We start from the raw sequence: 21,531 nt of genomic DNA, 5'->3' as shown, positions 1-21,531 counted from the left end.
AATGTTAGTCAGGTGTGTGTGTGTTACAGTCAGGTGTGTGTTACAGTCAGGTGTGTGTGTGTTACAGTCAGGTGTGTGTTAAATGTTAGTCAGGTGTGTGTTGAATGTTAGTCAGGTGTGTGTGTGTGTTACAGTCAGGTGTGTGTTACAGTCAGGTGTGTGTTAAATGTTAGTCAGGTGTGTGTTACAGTCAGGTGTGTTAAATGTTAGTCAGGTGTGTGTGTTACAGTCAGGTGTGTGTGTGTTACAGTCAGGTGTGTGTTAAATGTTAGTCAGGTGTGTGTGTGTGTTACAGTCAGGTGTGTGTTAAATGTTAGTCAGGTGTGTGTTACAGTCAAGAGAAATGCTTAATAAAAATCTCTGAAATTATGACTACACTGTATTATTGCTACAAATTCAAGTTGTAATATAAACAGCTGTCTGTGTGTGTGTGTGTGGGGGTGTGTGTTACAGGCCAGCACTCTTCCTCAGGGCACTATAAACCTGAATGTGTGTGTGGATGTTGTGGACGCAGAGAGTGTGACGGGACAGAAACACTCACTCTGCATCTGCACTCCGGACCGAGAGCATTACATCAGAGCCGAGAACCGTGAGGTTATCAATGGGTACGATGCACAGACACACACATATACACACATATACACACACACACACACACACACACACACACACACACACACACACACACTCACGCTCACACACACTCACACACTGTTGGACCTTTCCAGCAATTTATATAATTGTGTGTAAAAATAACTGTGTGTGTGTGTGTGTGTGTGTGTGTGTGTGTGTGTGTGTCCAGATGGCAGGATGCTTTGATCGTCTTTCCACGTACCAACAAACAGAACCAAAAGAAGAAACGGAAGGTGGAGCCGCCAACCCCACAGGTATACACACACACACACACACACACACACACACACACACACACACACACACACACACATTATGAGTTCCTTTAGTTTAATTATTTAAGAACAGAGAAGTTTAAGGTGTGTGCATATGTGTGTGATGGATCAAAACATTTCTGATCTATCTGAACAGTAATCTCACACACACAAAATTGTGTTTGAAGGAAGTCTTTAATGTGGCTAAATGTGACCTCAGTGCATCAGTTTTGACTTTTGCTGTGTGGAGTGCGTGAGTGTGTGTGTGAGCGTGTGTGTGTGTGTGTTTGACACTGTGTGTTATTTAACCTTATCTGATAAACCAGTTACATGTGTGGATGTTGGGATTGGTGTATTTGTGTTAGAAGTGAAATGTTAAACACCACTTTGTTCCACACACAGGGTGAGGGTAAAGTTGAGGGTGAGGTAAAGGTAAGGTGGAATTCAAGTTGAGGGTGCAGGTGAAGTTAAGGGTGGAGGTAAAGTTTTTGGTTGTGTTTTTCTGTTTTAAATCATTTTAGTGCTACACAATCAAGTAAAAACACGCAGACAAGCATATCTGGAAATCAGCTGATTTCTAAATCACTCGTCTGTGTGTGTTTTTGTGTGTGTGTGAGTGTGAGTGAGTGAGGTGTGTGTGTGTGCGTGCGTGTGTGTATGTGTGAGTGAGTGACTGTGTGAGTGAATCTGTGTGTGAGTGAGGAGTGTGTGTGTGTGTGTGTGTGAGTGTGTGTGTGTGTGTGTGTGTGTGTGTGTGGGTGGGTGAGTGAGTGAGTGACTGTGTGAGTGAATCTGTGTGAGTGAGTGTGTGTGAGTGAGTGTATGTGTGAGTGAGTGACTGTGTGAGTGAATCTGTGTGTGAGTGAGTGAGTGAGTGAGGTGTGTGTGTGTGTGTGTGTGTGTGTGTGTGTGAGTGAGTGAGTGTGTGAGTAAATCTGTGTGTGTGTGTGTGTGTGTGTGTGTGTGTGTGTGTGAGTGAATCTGTGTGTGAGTGTGTGTGAGTTAGTGTGTGTGTGTGTGTGTGTGTGTGTGTGTGTGTGTGAGTGAGTGAGGAGTGTGTGTGTGTGTATGTGTGTGTGTGTGAGTGAGTGCGTGCGTGTGAGTGAGTGCATGTGTGTGTGTGAGTGAGTGACTGTGTGAGTGAATCTGTGTGTGTGTGTGTGTGTGCGTGTGTGTATGTGTGAGTGAGTGACTGTGTGAGTGAATCTGTGTGTGAGTGAGTGAGTGAGTGAGTGTGTGTGTGTGTGTGTGTGTGAGTGGTGTGTGTGAGTAAATCTGTGTGTGTGTGTGTGAGTGTCCGTGTGAGTGAATCTGTGTGTGAGTGTGTGTGAGTAAATCTGTGTGTGTGTGTGTGTGTGTGTGTGTGTGTGTGTGTGTGTGTGTGTGTGAGTGAGGTGTGTGTGTGTGTGTGTGAGTAAATCTGTGTGTGTGTGTGTGTATGTGTGAGTGTGTGGAGTGAGTGTGTGAGTGAGTGACTGTGTGAGTGAATCTGTGTGTGAGTGAGTGAGTGAGTGAGTGTATGTGTGTGTGTGTGTGTGTGTGTGTGTGTGTGTGTGTGTGTGTGTGAGTGAGTGAGTGTGTGAGTAAATCTGTGTGTGTGTGTGTGTGTGTGAGTGAATCTGTGTGTGAGTGAATGTGTGTGTGAGTGTGTGTGAGTGAGTGCGTGTGAGTGAGTGCATGTGTGTGTGTGTGTGTGTGTGTGTGTGTGTGTGTGTGGGTGAGTGAGTGAGTGACTGTGTGAGTGAATCTGTGTGTGAGTGTGTGAGTGTGTGTGAGTGAGTGTGTGTGTGTGTGTGAGTGAGTGACTGTGTGAGTGAATCTGTGTGTGAGTGAATCTGTGTGTGAGTGAGTGAGTGTGTGTGTGTGTGTGTTGTGTGTGTGTGTGTGTGTGAGTGGTGAGTGTGAGTAAATCTGTGTGTGTGTGTGTGGAGTGAGTGTCCGTGTGAGTGAATCTGTGTGTGTGAGTGTGTGTGTGAGTGAGTGTGAGTGAGTAAGGAGTGTGTGTGTGTATGTGTGAGTGAGTGAATCTGTGTGTGTGAGTAAATCTGTGTGTGTGTGTGTGTGAGTGTCCGTGAGTGAATCTGTGTGTGAGTGTGTGTGTGAGTGAATCTGTGTGAGTGTGTGTGAGTTAGTGAGTGCGTGTGTGTGTGTGTGTGTGTGTGAGTGAGTGGAGTGAGTGTGTGTGTGTGTGAGTGAGTGCATGTGTGTGTGTGTGCGTGCGTGCGTCTGTGTGTGTGTGAGTGTGTGAGTGAGTGACTGTGTGAGTGAATCTGTGTGTGTGTGTGTGTGAGTGTGTGTGTGTGTGTGTGTGTGTGTGTGTGTGTGTGTGTGTGTGAGTGAGTGTGTGAGTGTGTGTGTGGAGTGTGTGTGTGTGAGTGAGTGAGGAGTGAGTGTGTGTGTGTGTGGTGTGTGTGAGTGAGTGTGAGTTAGTGGGTGTAAGTGAGTGTGTGGAGTGAGTGTATGAGAGTGAGTGAGTGTATGAGTGTGAGTGAGTGTATGAGTGTGAGTAAGTGTATGAGTAAATGAGTGTATGTGTGTAAGTAAGTAAATGAGTGTATGTGTGAGTAAGTGTGTGTGAGTGAGTAAGTGTATGTGTGAGTGAGTGAGTGTATGAGTGTGAGTGAGTGTATGAGTGTGAGTGAGTGTATGAGTGTGAGTGAGTGTTTGAGTGTGATGAGTGTATGAGTGTGAGTGAGGAGTGTATGAGTGTGAGTGAGTGTGGTGAGTGTGAGTGAGTGTAGTGTGTGAGTGAGGAGTGTATGAGTGAGTGAGTGAGTGTGAGTGAGGAGTGAGTGTGTGTGTGTGTGAGAGTGAGTGAGTGTGTGTGTGTGAGAGAGTGGGTGAGTGTGAGGAGTGTGAGTGAGTGTATGGAGTGTGAGTGAGTGTATGAGTGTGAGTGAGTGTAAGTGAGTGAGTGAGTGTATGAGTGTGAGTGTGTGTGTGTGGAGTGAGTGAGTGTGAGTGAGTGTATGAGTGTGAGTGAGGAGTGTGAGTGTGAGTGTGTGTGAGTGTGAGTGTGAGTGAGTGTGAGTGTGTGAGAGTGAGTGTGAGTTAGTGGGTGTAAGTGAGTGTATGAGAGTGAGTGAGTGTATGAGTGTGTGTGTGTGTGTGTGTGTAGTGAGTGTATGAGTGTGTGTGTGAGTGTGAGTAAATGAGTGTATGTGTGTGAGTGAGTGTGTGAGTGAGTAAGTGTATGTGTGAGTGGTGAGTGTGTGTGTGTGTGAGGAGTGTGAGTGAGTGTGGTGAGTGGTGAGTGAGTGTGTGAGTGTGTGAGTGAGAGTGTGTGAGTGAGTGTGTGTGTGAGGTGTGTGTGAGTGTGTGTGAGTGAGGTGTATGAGTGTGAGTGAGTGTGTGAGTGTGTGAGTGTGTGAGGAGTGAGTGTGTGTAAGTGAGTGTGAGTGAGTGAGTGTATGGAGTGAGTGAGTGTGAGTGAGTGAATGAGTGTGTGTGTGGTGGTGTGTGAGTGTGTGTGTGTAAATGAGTGAGTGAGTGAGTGTGTGTGTGTGTGTGTATGTGTGTGAGTGAGTGTGAGTGTGTGTGTGTGAGTGGTGGTGTGTGAGTGTGTGTGAGGTGAGTGTGAGTGTGTGAGTGAGTGGTGTATGAGTGAGTGAGTGTATGTGTGTGAGTAAGTGAGTGTGAGTGTGTGAGTGAGGTGTGAGTGTGAGTGTGTGTGTGTGTGAGTGAGTGAGTGTATGAGAGTGAGTGAGTGTGTATGAGTGAGTGTATGTGTGAGTGAGTGTGTGGTGTGTGAGTGGTGAGTGAGTGTATGAGTGAGTGAGTGTAGTGAGTGTGTAGTGTGAGTGAGTGTGTGTGTGAGTGAGTGAGTGTATGTGAGTGTTAGTGAGTGAGTGTGTGGTGTGAGTGTATGTGAGTGAGTGAGTGTGAGTGAGGTATGAGTGTGTGTGAGTGTATGAGTGTGAGTGTATGTGTAAATGAGTGAGTGTGTGTAAATGAGTGAGTGTATGAGTGTGAGTGAGTGAGTGTGAGTGGAGTGTGTGTGTGAGTGTGTGTGTGAGTGAGTGTGAGTGAGTGAGTGTGTGGTGGAGTGAGTGTGTGAGTGAGTGTGTGAGTGAATCTGTGTGAGTGAGTAAATGTGTATGAGTGAGTGTGTGTGTGAGTGTGTGGTGTGTGAGTGAGTGTATGAGTGAGAGTGAGTGTGTGTGTAAGTGAGTGTATGAGTGTGAGTAAATGAGTGTGTGAGTAAGTGTATGTGTGAGTGAGTGTATGTGTGAGTGGTGAGGTGTGAGTGAGTGTGAGTGAGTGAGTGTGTGAGTGAGTGTGTGAGTTAGTGTATGAGTGAGTGTGTATGTGTGAGTGAGTGAATGTATGAGTGAGTGAGTGTGTGAGTGAGTGTGGTGAGTGTGAGTGAGTGTGTGAGTGAGTGAGTGAGTGTATGAGTGAGTGAGTGTGAGTGTGAGTGAGTGAGTGAGTGAGTGTTTGAGTGTGAGTGAGTGTGTGAGTGAGTGAGTGAGTGAGTGTGTGAGTGAATCTGTGTGTGTGTGTGTGAGTAAATGAGTGTGTGTGTGTGTGAGTGTGTGTGAGTGAATCTGTGTGAGTGTGTGAGTGAGTGTGTGGTGAGTGTGTGTGTGAGTGTGAGTGAGTGTGTGTGTGTGTGTGTGTGTGAGTGAGTGTGTGAGTGAGTGAGTGTGTGTGTGAGTGAGGTGGTGAGTGTGAGTGTGGAGTGTGTGAGTGAGTGAGTGTGAGTGAATCTGTGTGAGTGTGTGTGTGAGTGAGTGAGTGTGTGTGTGTGTGAGTGTGTGAGTGTGAATCTGTGTGAGTGTGTGAGTGAATCTGTGTGTGAGTGTGTGAGTGAGTGAGTGAGTAAGTGTGTGTGTGTGGTGTGTGTGTGTGAGTGAGTGTGAGTGAGTGAGTGTGTGTGTGTATGTGAGTGAGTGTGGTGTGTGTGTGAGTGTGAGTGTGAGGTGTGTGTGAGTGTGAGTGTGTGTGTGTGAGTGTGAGTGTGTGTGTGTGTGTGTGTGTGTGTGTGTGTGTGTGAGTGAGTGTGTGAGTGTGGTGTGAGTGAGTGAATGTGTGTGTGTGAGTGTCTGAGTGAGTGTGTGTGTGAGTGTTTGTGTGTGTTTGTGTGAGTGAGTGTGTGGTGAGTGTGTGAGTGTGAGTGGTGTGTGAGTGTGTGTGTGAGTGTGGTGAGTGTGTGTGAGTGTTTGAGTGAGTGAGTGAGTGTGTGTGTGTGATGAGTGTATGAGTGAGTGTGATGAGTGTATGAGTGAGTGAGTGAGTGAGGTGAGAGTGAGTGAGTGTATGAGTGTGAGTGAGGTGTGAGTGTGAGTGAGTGTGAGGAGTGTGAGTGAGTGTATAAGTGAGTGTGTGAGAGTGAGTGAGTGAGGAGTGAGTGAGTGAGTAAATGTGTGAGTGAGTGAGTGAGGTGTATGAGTGAGTGTGTGAGTGTGTGAGTGAGTGTATGAGGTGTGGAGTGAGTGTGAGTGTGAGGAGTGAGTGTATGAGAGTGAGTGAGTGTGAGTGAGTGGTGTGAGTGAGTGTGTGATGAGTGAGTGAGTGAGTATGAGTGTGAGTGAGTATGAGTGTGAGTAAGTGTGTGAGTAAATGAGTGTATGTGTGAGTAAGTAAGTAAATGAGTGTGTGAGTGAGTGTATGTGTGAGTGAGTGTAGTGTGTGAGTGAGTGAGTGTATGAGTGTGAGTGAGTGTGTGAGTGTGAGTGAGTGTGAGTGTGAGTGAGTGTGAGGAGGAGTGAGTGAGTGAGTGTGAGGAGTGAGTGTATGAGAGTGAGTGAGTGAGTGAGTGAGTGAGGAGTGAGTGAGTGTGAGTGAGCAAGTGTATGAGGTGAGTGAGTGTATGAGTGTGAGTGGTGTGTGAGTGAGTGTATGAGTGTGAGGAGTGAGTGAGTGAGTGTATGAGTGAGTGAGTGTGTGTGAGTGAGGAGTGTATGAGTGAGTGAGTGTGTGAGAGTGAGTGAGTGTGTGAGTGAGTGAGTGAGGTGTGAGTGAGTGAGTGAGTGTGAGTGAGGTGGAGTGAGTGTGAGGTGAGTGAGTGTGAGTGAGTGAGTGTATGAGAGTGAGTGAGTGTATGAGGAGTGAGTGTGAGTGTGAGAGTGTATGAGTGTGAGTGAGTGTAGTGAGGTGAGTGTATGAGTGAGTGAGTGAGTGTGTGTGAGTGAGTGTGTGAGTGAGTGTGGAGTGAGTGTAAGTGAGTGTATGGGTGAGTGAGTGAGTGTGTGAGTGAGTGGAGTGAGTGAGTGTGAGTGAGGAGTGAGTGGAGTGAGTGAGTGTATGAGTGAGTGAGTAAGTGTGTGAGTGAGGAGTGAGTGTATGAGTGAGTGAGTGTGTGAGTGAATGTATGAGTGTGGAGTGAGTGTGTGAGTGAGTGAGTGTGAGTAAGTGAGTGTGAGTAAATGTGTGAGTGAGTGAATGTATGAGTGTGGAGTGTGAGTGTGAGTGTGAGTGAGTGTGGAGTGAGAGTGTGTGTGAGTGAGAGTGAGTGTGAGTGAGTGAGTGTGTATGGAGTGAGTGAGTGTATGTGTGAGTAAGTAAGTAAATGAGTGTGTGAGTGAGTGAATGTATGAGTGTGAGTGAGTGTGTGTATGAGTGAGTGAGTGTATGAGTGTTAGTGAGTGAGTGTATGAGTGAGTGTATGTGTGAGTGGAGTGTATGAGTGTATGTGAGTGAGTGTAAGGAGTGAGTGAGTGTATGAGTGTTAGTGAGTGAGTGAGTGTGTGAGTGAGTGAGTGTATGAGGTGTGAGTGAGTGTATGAGTGAGGTGTATGTGTGAGTGAGTAAGTGTATGAGTGAGGAGTGTATGTGTGAGTGAGTGTATGAGGAGTGTGTGTGAGTGAGGTGAGTGTGTGTGTAAATGAGTGAGTGTATAAGTGAGTGAGTGGAGGAGTGTATGAGTGAGTGTGGTGAGTGAGTGTATGAGTGAGTGTATGAGAGTGAGTGAGTGTATGAGTGTGTGTGTGTGAGTGAGTGTGTATGAGTGTGAGTGAGTGTATGTGTGAGTAAGTGTATGAGAGTGAGTGAGTGTGTATGAGTGTGAGTGAGGTGGAGTGAGTGTGTGAGTGTGAGGAGTGAGTGTGAGTGAGTGAGTGTATGAGTGTATGAGTGTGTGTGTGAGTGAGTGTATGAGTGAGTGAGTGTATGTGTGAGTGAGTGTGGTGGAGTGTGTGAGTGAGTGAGTGTGTGAGTGGAGTGAGTGTAAGTGAGTGTGAGTGAGTGAGGAGTGTATGTGTGTGAGTGGAGTGAGTGAATGTATGAGTGAGTGAGTGTATGTGAGGTGAGTGAGTGTGAGTGTGTGTAGTGAGTGAGTGAGTGAGGTGAGTGTGTGAGGAGTGTGGAGTGAGTGAGTGAGGTGGAGTGAGTGAGTGAGGAGTGTGAGTGTATGAGTGTGAGTGTGAGAGTGAGAGTGAGTGTATGAGGAGTGAGTGTGGAGTGAGTGAGTGTATGTGTGAGTGAGTGGAGGAGTGTATGAGGTGAGTGTGAGTGAGGTGTGTGAGTGAGTGAGGTGAGTGTGGTGTATGAGTGTTAGTGAGTGAGTGTGGAGTGTGTGTGTGGTGTGTGAGTGTGTATGAGTGTGGTGAGTGAGTGTATGGAGTGAGGAGTGTGTGAGTGAGTGTGTGTGAGTGTGTGTATGAGAGTGAGTGAGTGTGGAGTGAGTGAGTGGAGTGAGTGAATGAGTGAGTGTGGAGTGAGTGTATGAGTGTGAGTGAGTGTGTGTAAATAAGTGAGTGAGTGTATGTGGAGTGAGTGAGTGTATGAGTGTGGTGGAGTGAGTGTATGAGTGAGTGTGAGTGAGTGAGTGAGTGAGTGAGTGTGAGTGTGTGAGTGAGTGAGTGTATGAGTGTGAGTGAGTGAGTGTGAGTGTGAGGAGTGTATGTGTGAGTGAGTGAGTGTATGAGTGTGAGTGTGTGAGTGAGTGTAAGTGAGTGAGTGGTGAGTGAGGAGTGAGTGTATGTGTGTGAGTGAGTGTATGAGTGTGAGTGAGTGGAGTGTATGAGTGAGTGTGTGTGGTGTGAGTGTATGAGTGAGTGTATGTGAGTGAGTGAGTGAGTGAGTGAGTGGTGAGTGTGAGGAGGTGAGTGAGTGAGTGTATGAGTGTATGAGTGAGTGTATGTGTGAGTGAGTGAGTGTATGAGTGAGTGTATGTGAGTGGTGAGTGAGTGAATGAGTGAGTGTATGAGTGTGTGTGAGTGAGTGAATGAGTGTGAGTGTATGTGAGTGAGTGTGTGAGTAAGTGTATGTGTGAGTGAGTGAGGAGTGTATGAGGAGTGAGTGAGTGTGGAGTGTGTGAGTGTGAGTGAGTGAGTGTATGTGTGAGTGTGTGTAAATAAGTGAGTGAGTGGTGTGTGAGTGTGAGGAGTGTATGAGTGGAGTGAGTGTGAGTGAGTGTATGTGTGAGTGAGTGAGTGAGTGTGAGGAGTGAGTGTGTGTGTGAGGTGTGTGAGTGAGTGAGGAGTGTGAGTGAGTGAGAGTGTGAGTGAGTGTGAGTGAGTGAGTGAGTGTGTGAGTGAGTGAGTGAGGTGTGAGTGTGAGTGGTGAGTGTGGTGAGTGAGTGAGTGTGTGTGTGTGTGAGTGTATGAGTAAGTGTGTGAGTGAGAGTGTGAGTGAGTGTGAATGCATGAGTGTGAGTGAGGTGAGTGAGTGTGGAGTGAGTGAGTGAGTGTATGAGTGGAGTGAGTGAGTGAGTGAATGAGTGTGAGTGTGAGTGAGTGTGAGTGTATGAGGTGAGTGAGTGAGTGAGTGAGTGAGTGTGAGTGAATGAGTGAGTGTGAGTGAGTGTATGAGTGTGAGTGTGTGTAAATGAGTGAGTGAGGAGTGTATGAGTGTGAATGAATGAGTGTGAGTAAGTGAGTGTATCAGTGAGTGAGTGAGGAGTGTATGTGTGTGAGTGAGTGTGAGTGAGTGTGTGAGTGAGTGAATGAGTGTGAGTGAATGAGTGAGTGTGGAGTGAGTGTATGAGTGTGTGAGTGAGTGAGTGTGAGTGAGTGAATGAGTGTATGAGTGGAGTGAGTGTATGAGTGTGAGGAGTGTATGAGTGAGTGAGTGTGAGTAAGTGTATGAGTGAGTGTATGTGTAAATGAGTGAGTGTATGAGTGTAAGTGTGAGTGTGAGTGTGTGTGTAAATGAGTGTATGTGTGAGTGTGAGTGAGTGAGTGTATGAGTGTGTGAGTGGAGTGAGTGAGTGTATGAGTGTGTGTGTAAATGAGTGAGTGAGTGTGAGGTGTGTGAGTGTGGAGTGAATGAGTGAGTGTGAGTGTGAGTGTGGAGTGTATGAGTGAGTGGAGTGTATGAGTGTGAGTGAGTGTATGAGTGAGTAAGTGAGTGAGTGAGTGAGTGTATAAGTGTGAGTGAGTGAGTGTGAGTGTGTGTAAATAAGTGAGTGAGTGTCTGAGTGTGAATGCATGAGTGTGAGTGAGTGTATGAGTGTGAGTGAGTGTGTGAGGAGTGTATGAGTGTGAGTGAGTGTGTGAGGTGTGTGAGTGTAGTGAGTGTGTGAGTGTAAGTGTATGAGTGTGTGAGTGAGTGAGTGTATGAGTGAGTGAGTGTATGAGTGAGTAAGTGTGTGTGTGTAAATGAGTGAGTGAGTAAGTGTGTGTGTGAGTGAGTGTATGAGTGAGTGTATGTGTGAGTGAGTGTATGAGTGTGAGTGTATGTGTGAGTGAGTGAGTGAGTGAGTGTGAGTGAGTGTATGTGAGTGAGTGAGTGTGAGTGAGTGTGTGAGTGTGAGTGAGTGTATGTGTGAGTGAGTGAATGAGTGAGTGAGTGTGGAGTGAGTGTGTAAGTGAGTGAGTGTGTGAGTGAGTAAGTGTGTGTGAGTAAGTGTATGTGTGAGTGAGTGTGTGTGAGTGGTGAGTGTATGAGTGAGTGTATGAGTGAGTGAGTGTGTATGAGTGAGTGAGTGTATGAGTGAGTGTGTGAGTGTATGGGTGAGTGTATGTGTGAGTGAGTGAATGAGTGAGTAAATGTATGAGTGAGTGTGTGTGTGAGGTGAGTGAGTGTGAGTGAGTGAGTGAGTGAGTAAGTGTGTGTGTGAGTGAGTGAGTGGAGTGAGTGAGGAGTGTGAGTGTATGAGTGAGTGGAGTGTGAGTGAGTGTGTGAGTGGAGTGAGTGAGTGTATGGTGAGTGAGTGTATGAGTGAGTGGAGTGTGGTGAGTGAGTGAGTGTATGTGTGAGTGAGTGAGTGTGTGAGTGAGTGTATGAGTGAGTGAGTGTATGAGTGAGTGAGTGTATGAGTGAGTGAGTGTGAGTGAGTGTGTGTGTGAGTGGTGTGTGAGTGAGTGTATGTGTAAATGAGTGAGTGTGTGAGTGTAAGTGTATGAGTGTGAGTGAGTGAGTAAGTGAGTGTGTGAGTGGTGTGAGTGTGTGTATGAGTGTGAGTGAGTGAGTGTATGAGTGAGTGAGTGAGTGTGTGTAAATAAGTGAGTGAGTGAGTAAGTGTGTGAGTGAGTGTGGATGCATTAGTGTGAGTGAGTGTGAGTGTGTGTGAGTGAGTGTGAGTGAGTGAGTGTATGAGTGTGAGTGAGTGTGTGAGTGGAGTGAGTGAGTGATGAGTGTGAGTGTGGTGAGTGAGTGTGTGAGTGAGTGTGTGTGTGAGTGAGTGTGAGTGTTTGAGTGAGTGTATGAGGGTGAGTGAGTGTGTGAGTGAGTGTGGAGTGTGTGAGTGAGTGTGTGTGTGTGTGTGTGTGTGTGTGTGTGTGTGTGTGTGTGTGTGTGTGAGGTGAGTGTGAGTGAGTGAGTGTATGAGTGTGAGTGGGTGTATGAGGTGAGTGAGTGTGAGTGTGAGTGTGGTGAGTGAGTGTGAGTGTGTGTATGAGTGAGTGTGTGTGAGTGAGTGAGTGTGTGTGAGTGAGTGTGAGTGGTGTGAGTGAGTGAGTGAGTGTGAGTGTGTGGTGAGTGAGTGTATGTGTGAGTGAGTGTGAGTGTGAGTGAGTGGTGTATGAGTGTGAGTGAGTGAGTGTGGTGTGGTGAGTGTGAGTGAGTGTGTGTGTGAGTGAGTGAGTGTATGAGTGTGAGTGAGTGAGTGAGTGTATGAGTGTGAGTGTGAGTGAGTGAGTGTGGTGAGTGTGAGTGTGTATGTGTGAGTGAGTGAGTGTATGAGTGTGAGTGAGTGAGTGAGTGTATGGTGAGTGAGTGAGTGGTGAGTGAGTGTATCAGTGAGTAAGTGAGTGAGTGTGTGTAAATAAGTGAGTGAGTGAGTGTGAGTGTGAATGCATGAGTTTGAGTGAGTGTATGAGTGTGAGTGAGTGTATAAGTGAGTGTGTGTAAATAAGTAAGTGAGTGAGTGGTGTGAGTGTGAATGCATGAGTGTGAGTGTGAGTGAGGAGTGTGAGTGAGTGGGTGTATGAGTGTGAGTGTGTGAGTGAGTGTGTGAGTGAGTGTGTGTGAGTGAGTGTGAGTGAGTATGAGTGTGAGTGTGTGAGTGAGTGTATGAGTGTGAGTGAGAGTGAGTGTGAGTGAGTGGAGTGAGTGTGAGTGACTGTATGAGTGTGAGTGAGTATATGTGTGAGTAAGTGTGTGTGTGTGTAAGTGAGTGAGTGTGTGTGTGAGTGAGTGAGTGATTGTGTGAGTGAGTGTATGAGTGAGAGTGAGTGTGTGTGAGTGAGTGTATGAGGTGAGTGAGTGTGTGTGAGTGAGTGAGTGTGAGTGGTGTGTGAGTGTGTGTGTAAGTGAGTGTTTGAGTGAGTGTGTGTGTGAGTGAGTGTGAGTGTTTGAGTGAGTGTATGAGGTGAGTGAGTGTGTGAGTGAATGTGTGTGTGTGTGAGTGAGTGTGTGAGTGAGTGTGTGTGTGTGTGTGTGTGTGTGTGTGTGTGAGAGTGAGTGTGAGTGAGTGTGTGTGTGAGTGGAGTGTATGAGTGTATGAGTGAGTGAGTGAGTGTGAGTGAGTGTGTATGAGTGTGTGTGAGTGGAGTGTGAGTGAGAGTGAGTGTGAGTGTGTGTGAGTGAGTGAGTGAGTGAGTGTATGAGGTGTGAGTGAGTGTGAGTGTGTGAGTGAGTGTGAGTGTGAGTGTGAGTGAGTGGAGTGTATGAGTGAGTGTGAGTGAGTGTATGTGTGAGTGAGTGAGTGTATGAGTGTGAGTGAGTGAGTGAGTGTGAGTGTGAGTGTGAGGAGTGAGTGTATGAGTGAGTGTGAGTGAGTGTATGTGTGAGTGAGTGAGTGTATGAGTGTGGAGTGAGTGAATGAGTGTATGCGTGTAAGTGAGTGAGTGAGTGAGTGAGTGTATCAGTGAGTAAGTGAGTGTATGTGTCTAAATAAGTAAGTGAGTGAGTGTAGTGAGTGTGAATGCATGAGTTTGAGTGAGTGTATGAGTGTGAGTGAGTGTATAAGTGAGTGTGTGTAAATAAGTGAGTGAGTGAGTGTATGAGTGTGAATGCATGAGTGTGAGTGTGTGAGTGTGGTGAGTGAGTGTGAGTGAGTGTGAGTGTGTGAGTGAGTGTGAGTGAGTGAGTGTGAGTGAGTGTATGAGTGTGTGTGTGAGTGAGGTGTGAGTGAGTGAGAGTGAGTGTGAGTTAATGCGTATGAGTGTGAGTGACTGTATGAGTGTGAGTGAGTGTATGTGTGAGTGAGTGTGTGTGTGTGTGTGAGTGAGTGAGTGTGTGTGTGAGTGAGTGAGTGAGTGTGTGTGAGTGAGTGTATGAGTGAGAGTGAGTGTGTGTGAGTGTGAGTGTATGAGGGTGAGTGAGTGTGTGAGTGAGTGTGTGTGTGTGAGTGAGTGTGTGAGTGAGTGTGTGGTGAGTGTGAGTGAGTGTGAGTGAGTGTGTGTGAGTGTGTGTGTGTGTGTGTGTGTGTGTGTGTGTGTGTGTGTGTGTGTGTGTGTGTGTGAGTGAGTGAGTGAGTATGAGTGTGAGTGAGTGAGTGATTGAGTGTATGTGTTTAAATAAGTGAGTGTATGAGTGTGGTGAGTGAGTGTATGAGTGTATCAGTGAGTAAGTGAGTGTATGGGTGTAAATTAGTAAATGAGTGTGTGAGTGTATGAGTGTGAATGCATGAGTGTGAGTGAGTGTGTATGAGTGTGAGTGAGTGTGTGTAAGTGAGTGTGTGTAAATAAGTAAGTGAGTGAGTGTATGAGTGTGAATGCATGAGTGTGAGTGAGTGTGTGTGAGTGAGTGTGGTGTGAGTGTGAGTGGTGAGTGTGTGAGTGTGTGTGTGAGTGTGTGTGTGAGTGTGTGAGTGAGTGTATGAGTATGAGTGTGTGAGTGTGTGAGTGAGTGTATGAGTGTGAGTGAATGAGTGAGTGAGTGTGTGAGTGACTGTATGAGTGTGAGTGAGTATATGTGAGTAAGTGTATAAGTGTGTGAGTGAGTGAGTGAGTGTGTGTGTGAGTAAATGATTTAGTGTGTGTGAGTGAGTGTATGAGTGTGAGTGAGTGAGTGTGTGAGTGAGTGTATGAGGTGAGTGAGTGTGAGTGAGTGTGGTGAGTGTGTGAGTGTATGTGAGTGAGTGTGAGTGTTTGAGTGAGTGTATGAGGGTGAGTGAGGTGTGAGTGAGTGAGTGTGTGGTGAGTGTGTGTGTGGTGAGTGAGTGTGTGGTGTGTGAGGTGTGTGAGTGTGAGGTGTGTGGTGAGTGTATGAGTGTGAGTGAGTGTGAGGTGAGTGTGTGTATGAGTGAGTGAGGTGAGTGTGAGTGAGTGTGTGAGTGGTGTGTGAGTGTGTGTGAGTGTGTGTGTGAGTGTGGTGAGTGAGTGTGTGAGTGAGTGTGTGTGTGTAGTGAGTGAGTGAGTGTGTGAGGTGTGTGAGTGTGTGTATGAGTGAGAGTGAGTGTGTGTGTGAGTAAATGTATGATGGTGAGTGAGGTGTGAGTGAGTGTGAGTGTGTGAGTGAGTGTGAGGTGTGTGAGTGAGTGTGAGTGTGTGAGTGAGTGTGAGGTGAGTGAGTGTGTGAGTGTGAGGAGTGTGAGTGAGTGTGTGTGAGTGAGAGTGGGTGTGAGGTGTGAGTGAGTGTATGAGGGTGAGTGAGTGTGAGTGAGTGAGTGTGTGTGTGTGAGTGAGTGTATGAGTGTGAGTGAGTGTGAGTGAGTGAATGAGTGTATGCGTGAGTGAGTGTATGAGTGAGTGAGTGTGTGAGTGTGAGTGAGTGTATGAGTGTGAGGTGTGAGTGAGTGTGTGTGTGTAAGTGAGTGTATGAGGGTGAGTGAGTGTGAGTGTGTGTGTGAGTGAGTGAGTGAGTGTGAGTGTATGTATGAGTGAGTGTATGAGTGTGAGGTGTGAGTGAGTGTGTGTGTGTGAGTGTATGAGGTGAGTGAGGAGTGTGTGAGTGAGTGTGAGTGTGTGTATGAGTGTGAGTGTGTGAGTGAGTGTGAGTGTGTGTGTGAGTGAGTGTATGAGGGTGAGTGAGTGTGTGTGTGTGTGAGTGAGTGTATGTGTGAGTGAGTGTGAGTGTGAGTGTGAGTGTGTGTGTGTGAGTGAGTGTGAGGTGTGAGTGTATGTATGAGTGAGTGTGAGTGTGAGTGTGTGAGTGACTGTGTGTAAGTGAGTGTATGAGGGTGAGTGAGTGCGAGTGTGTGAGTGTGTGTGAGTGTATGAGTGTGAGTGTGGTGAGTGTGAGTGTGTGTGTGTGAGTGAGTGTATGAGGGTGAGTGAGTGTGTGTGTGAGTGAGTGTATGAGTGTGAGTGAGTGTGAGTGTGAGTGTGAGTGAGTGTATGAGTGTGAGTGTGTGAGTGACTGTGTGTGTAAGTGAGTGTATGAGGGTGAGTAAGTGCGAGTGTGTGAGTGAGTGTGTGTATGAGTGTGAGTGTGAGTGTGTGAGTGAGTGTATAAGTTTGATTTTATGATTTAGAGATGGTGATTTATTTGAATTGTCAGGGTGGAGACAGGAAACTTGTGTGTGTCTGTGTGTGTGATGTCATAATACAATAGCTTGCTTGTTGTCAACCTTAGGTTTTGATAGAGGACACACACACACACACAGGTGTTTTTAACATCAAAGGACCTTTTGTCTTGGTTTGTCTGAGTGATTATTTTGTTTATACACCTCTCTCTTTCTCTCTCTCTCTCTCTTTCTCTCTCTCTGTCTCTCTCCTTTTTCTCTCTCTCTCTTTTGCCCTTATTATTTGATTCTCTTTCTCTCCTTTCCTCTCTTTCTCTCTCTCTCTCTCTCTCTCTCCTTTTCTCTCTTTCTCTCTCTCTCTCTCTCTCTCTCTCTCTCTCTCCTTTTCTCTCTCTCTCTTCTCTCTCTCTCTCTCTCTCTCTCTCTCTCTCTCTCTCTCTGTGCATGCGTGGGGGAAGGGTGAGCGTGGCAAGTAGAGCGCTAGAGCAGTTGGCGTGTGTGCGTGTGTGAGTTCGCAGCATGGCGTCTCCAAACACGAAGCTGTTTGAGAGTTTGTCTCGCTGGCACGTTGTGCGGGGCGAGTGTAGAGGTGTGTGTGTGTGTAGAGAAGTGTGTGTTAGTGGTTGGAAATGTGATGAGGCGATTCTTAAAGAGCTGTCTCAGTACGGGCAAACCGTCTCCCCATGAAGAAAATCCCCCTCGGCTGTAAGTCCCCACTAGTTAAACACTTGGTGTCTTTCAGGAGAATCATTTCTATGGTTCTTAATGAAGGTCTTAAGGAACTAAATGTGGTTTTCAAATTCAAGATTGAGGGCTTTGACTATGTTTCCACTGACGCTTCAATCAAATGTTTTAATTGTGGTCAGATTGGGCATCTTATTTGTGCCTGTCCTGGAAGACAGCATGACCCCAGTGTCTCCTAGCGACTGGGGCAGGATGCAGCTGAACCTGCTGGAGCCGTTCCCCCCGTGGCTTCAGCTCGGCCGGCTGCTGAAAGCCCCGTAACTGCTGCTGCAGCCCGAAGCTCACACTGCATACCAGATGTCCACTAATGACATAACCACCCCAGAGAAGCCCTGCTCCGTCGAACCGGACCGGGAAAAGCCCTGCTCGGCTGAACCAGACCGGGAGAAGCCCTGTTCAGCTGAACTGGGCCCGGAATAGCCCTGCTCGGCCGAACCTGACCGGGAGAAGCCCTGCTCGGCTGAACCAGACTGGGAGAAGCCCTGCTTGGCTGAACCAGACTGGGAGCTGCCTGCGCTGGCAGAGGCAGGCACAGGGGTACAGAGCTGTTACCAGGAGACACTGGTCACTACACCTGTGCAAGGGGACGGGGGAGACATGGAGATGGAAGATAAGCCCCTTTTTAAAGTACCAACTAAGAGAAAGAAGGTAGGGGACAAGGAAAGAAGCAGGCTAAAGGTAGATGAAATAGAGACAGACAGCGAAGATACAATGTCAGACTTAGTCTTTAACTCAGAATCACAGGAGGAACCGTTGAACGTGTTTTATAGCGCTGAGGATGTCAGAGTTTTTTAGGAACCACCAAATGGCAAAAGAATGTATCAGTAAAAGAGTTTTTCCAGACTATAAACACTTTGTTCATGATATAAAGCATTTTAGAAGAGAAGGAGCTTTTACAGATAAAAAAATATTTAGATTGAAAAAAACGATAGGGAGAACTCTGATGACTGATAGTGTGGTGGTTTTTACTTTGAGGGTTTTTTTTAGCATTTGTTCGTTTTGCTTTTATTTTATTTTAATGAACGGGATTCAAGTTGTGAGTCTTAACGTGAATGTAGCAAGAGAATACAAAAAAAAGAGCAAAACTATGAGCTCAATAAGCAGAATATCATAGATGTTGCGATGCTGCAGGAGACCCACAGTGACAGCAGTAATGCTGCTGATTGGCTGAAGGAGTGGGAAGGGTTGGTGAGTTTAAGCCACATGTCGTTTAGTGGTGGTGTTGCCCTGCTTTTTAATCGCAATTTTATTCCTGTTTACAGTAGAATAAATTTTAAATGGGAGGCTTTTAAAAGTGAGCGCTTTTTTATGAGAATGAGGTTTTAGTTTTTATCTGTGTGGATGCTCCCACCAGTGCAGTTGAGAGAATGTTTTTTAAACAAACTGAAGAATGTTATTAAAATGCAACACTGCAGAGTTTTAATTTTATATTAATATGGACAGAAATCATGCAGAACCTCATGTACCTTTCCGTAAACACCTGTGGGAGTTGGTGGAGACCCACGATCTCTGTGACATATGGAGAAATCTAAATAAGAAACAGAGACAGTACACGTGGGCCCACTCCATAGACAACACGCTCTCCCTGGCCAGATTAGATCAATTTTATGGTTTTAAGCATCAACTGACTTATTTTAAAAAGTGTTTTATTTTTCCAGTAGGCATCTCAGACCACTGCATGGTTCAGTGCACCGTCAGTAAAAATAATGTAAAACATAAGAGCGCCTACTGGCATTTTAACACCACACTTTTAAAAGATGCAATAGCAAAAATGAGTGCCACTGAGATGGATGCTCCTTCCATTTTCTTCTTCAGTGTAGAACAAAAGAATGGATAAAAAAGATGTATGCATGTTCCTCAAAGACCTGCCTAAGTTCCCAGAGCTGACAGGGAGCTGACACTGGCTGAGCTTCAGGAGGGTCTTCAAGTCATGGAGAATGGGCGGGTGTCAGGTATAGATGGTCTCCCTGTCGAGTTTTTCAAGACATTCTGGAAACCCATAGGGCAGGACTTGCTAGAGATCTTACAGGACAGTGTGAGAGGAGATCAGCCCCCATTGAGATGCAGGAGAGCAGTCCTGACCCTGCTGCCTAAAAAGGGAGACCTGACCCACCTGAAGAACTTGCACCCAGTGTCACTACTGTGCACTGACTGCAAGCTGCTGTGAAAATCATTAGCATTGAGACTGTCAAAGGTGATGGAGCAGATCATTCATCTTGACCAGATGTACTGTGTGTCTGGCAGGTTGATTTTTGATAACATTTACTTAATTCATGACATTTTGGACGTCGGCAGTTTATTGGGCTTAAAGACTGGTAACGCTTCATTTTACCCGTCAGCATATGCAGATGACCTGGCTGTAATGGTGGGATCCCAGGCTGATGTAAATATCTTAATTGATGTTTTAAAGGACTTTGAGTTTTTATCATCAGCAAAGGTTAAATGGGGAAAAAGTGAAGCAGTTTTAGTTGGGGAGTGGAAAGGTGGGGAGCCTACACTACCAGGAGGCCTGGTGTGGAAAACAGTTGGTTTAAATACTTGGATGTCTACCTGAGGAATCATGAGTTTTTGAATAAAAACTGTGAAGGCACTATAGAGCACATCAGAGGCAGACTGAGCAGGTGGAAGCGGCTGGTTCCAAAGATGTCCTACAGGGGGCATACGCTGGTGATCAACCTGGCAGTGTCGTCTCTCTGGCAAACCTGCTAGCAAACATCCAGGCCCTGCTTGTCGATTTCTACTGGGATGGTCTGCACTGGATTCTGAGTGTGTCCTCCATCTACCCAAGGAGGAAGGAGGGCAAGGGCTGGTTCCTCTCGCCAGCAGAACTGCAATATTTCGCCTCCAGTTTATCCAGAGATGCTTAACCGGGTCTAGGAACCTGGTGTGAAGAACAGCAACCAGTGAACTCTTGCACATGGGTGGAGGACTAGGACTGGACAGAACTTTGTTTTAAATGGACACAAACATTCTGGATGTGTCTGGACTACCAGTCTTTTACCGTAAACCTTTATTTTGTTTTCGGAAAAATGTATGGGACTCCGGTTCCCTGCACATCGCTAACCAGCTCCTACACTGCTGAAGGGTGACACTAACATCAGCTGAAGCACAATGAAATCGGTGAGACCAGTCCTGTAGAGGAGGAACACTTTCCCCAGCTGGATGTCGCTCCTGACCTTGACGGGTGTGAGCGCCCCCTCCTGGCATGCAGGGGTGAAGGGGAGGTGAACTTTAAGACAGTGTCGGGGAAGCTCCTCTACAGGGCCTGTGTTAAGGTTTTAAATAAGAATAAGACAGTGTAGGTGAGGTCAATAATATAGTGGAGATGGACAGGTCAGAATATAAAGTAATGGTGGAAGCTGAAATGAGTGATGAGGGTACACTCTGAGATGTCTGATGTTAGGTCACAGGTTACAGATGACATTTTTACTTTCTGGAAGAAATTAATGAATTTCTTGACAAAACCTTTGGTAAAATCGCCCAGGTAAAATAATTTTTTTTTTCCAGATGTGGACAATTTTATATAATCTGCGCTAATGCTACAGAAGACAGTTAGTCATGAGGCACTGGCACTTTCAGAAATAAAGAAAGTACAGTAATCCCCCCACTTTACTGTGTTTTAGTTTATCGCGGAATTGCATTTGCCACATCAATGATAAGTTTAGCTGATTTTTCCGGTGTCTCGCGGAGAGCACCAGAGACCAAAACACTGATAGGGAATTGTTTTTAGGAGTTTTATGTTGAAATAATGAAATATATTAATAAAAATATTATGATTAATTATAAAATGAAGTAGAATGTTAATACAGTACAGTACAGTTTCCCAACCAGAAGCCGTGGGTGGATAAAACCATCCGCGATGCTCTGAGATCCCGCTCCGCTGCCTACAACACGGGGCTCGCCACCGGGGACATGGACGATTACAAGGCTGCGTCTTACAGTGTTTGCAGAGTGGTGAAGGATGCAAAGCGCCGCTACGGGAGGAAACTAGAGTCACAGTTCCAACATGGTGGCTCTAGGAGCCTGTGGCAGGGACTAAGTACAATCACGGACTATAGAACACCATCTTCTAGAATGGTGAATGCGGACGCTTCTCTGGCAGACGAGCTAAACACCTTTTATGTTTATTTTGAGGCTAGTGGCGCTAGTGGCACAAACAGCGTTCATGCAGAGAGAGCCGGAGAGGTAAACACGTTCACCATCTCGGAGCATTACGTGAGGAGGGCATTCAAGAGAGTGAATACCAGGAAGGCAGCATGACCAGATGGCATTACAGGTTGGGTTCTGAAAGCCTGCGCTGACCAGCTAGCACCGGTGTTCACTGAGCTATTCAACATCTCTCTGGAACAGTCTGTTGTCCCCTCAGGCTTTAAACAGTCCACCATTGTTCCTGTCCTGAAGAAACCCCAGCCCACCTGCCTTAACTACTATTGCCCTGTAGCCCAGACCTCAGTAGTGATGAAGTGCTTTGAAAGACTGGTCAGAGACTTCATCACTGCCTCACTACCGGACACACTGGACCCATTACAGTTCGTGTACCGTCAGAATCGTTCTACTGAGGACGCCATTGCTCATCTCCTTCCCACTACGATGAGCCACCTAGACCACAGAAATGGGAATTATACAAAGATGCTGTTTGTGGACTACAGTTTAGCATTTAACACCATAATTCCCTCCACACTCACCTCTAAGTTAGAGGTTCTGGGACTCTGTGCCAGTGGATCTCTACCTTCCTGACAGAAAGACTACAAGCCATACGGGTGGGCAAACACACCTCACCCACCCTCACCTTCAGCACTGGAGCTCCCCAGGGTTGTGTTCTGAGCCCCCTGCTGTACTCGCTGTCAAATACGACTGTGTGGCCACTTCCAACTCCACCACCATCAAGTTTGCTAACGACACTGTTGTGGTGGGCTTGAACTCCAACAATGACGAGACTGCCTACCTACAGAAGGTTAAAAACCTGGAGAGATGGTGCCAGAAGAACAACCTTCTCCTAAACGTCAGCAAGACTAAGGAGTTGATAGTGGACTTCAGCACGAAGCAGAAGCAGTCATACCAACCGCTAAACATCAATGGGACCCCAGTGGAGAGAGTGGACAGTTTCCGGTACCTTGGTGTTCACATCACACAGGACCTGTCTTGGTCCTGTCACACCAACACCCT

At 46.5% G+C, this 21,531-nt stretch overlaps 1 protein-coding gene across 8 annotated transcripts in view; it reads left to right on the top strand.

Moving 5' to 3' along the window:
• si:ch73-103b11.2 (trichohyalin) overlaps positions 1–21,531 on the top strand; it is an 81,458-nt gene that overhangs the window by 24,824 nt on the left and 35,103 nt on the right. For all 8 annotated transcript variants that reach the window (XM_046846966.1, XM_046846965.1, XM_046846967.1 and 5 more), the window contains exons 5-6: positions 454–605; positions 803–887. In XM_046846966.1, coding sequence (XP_046702922.1) covers positions 454–605; positions 803–887 — 237 coding nt within the window. The remainder of the gene's footprint in view (positions 1–453; positions 606–802; positions 888–21,531) is intronic.

This window comes from Silurus meridionalis, chromosome 4 (assembly GCF_014805685.1).
Source record: "Silurus meridionalis isolate SWU-2019-XX chromosome 4, ASM1480568v1, whole genome shotgun sequence".
NCBI classification, from domain to species: Eukaryota; Metazoa; Chordata; class Actinopteri; order Siluriformes; family Siluridae; genus Silurus; species Silurus meridionalis.
This window is presented reverse-complemented; position numbering and strand designations above follow the sequence as displayed.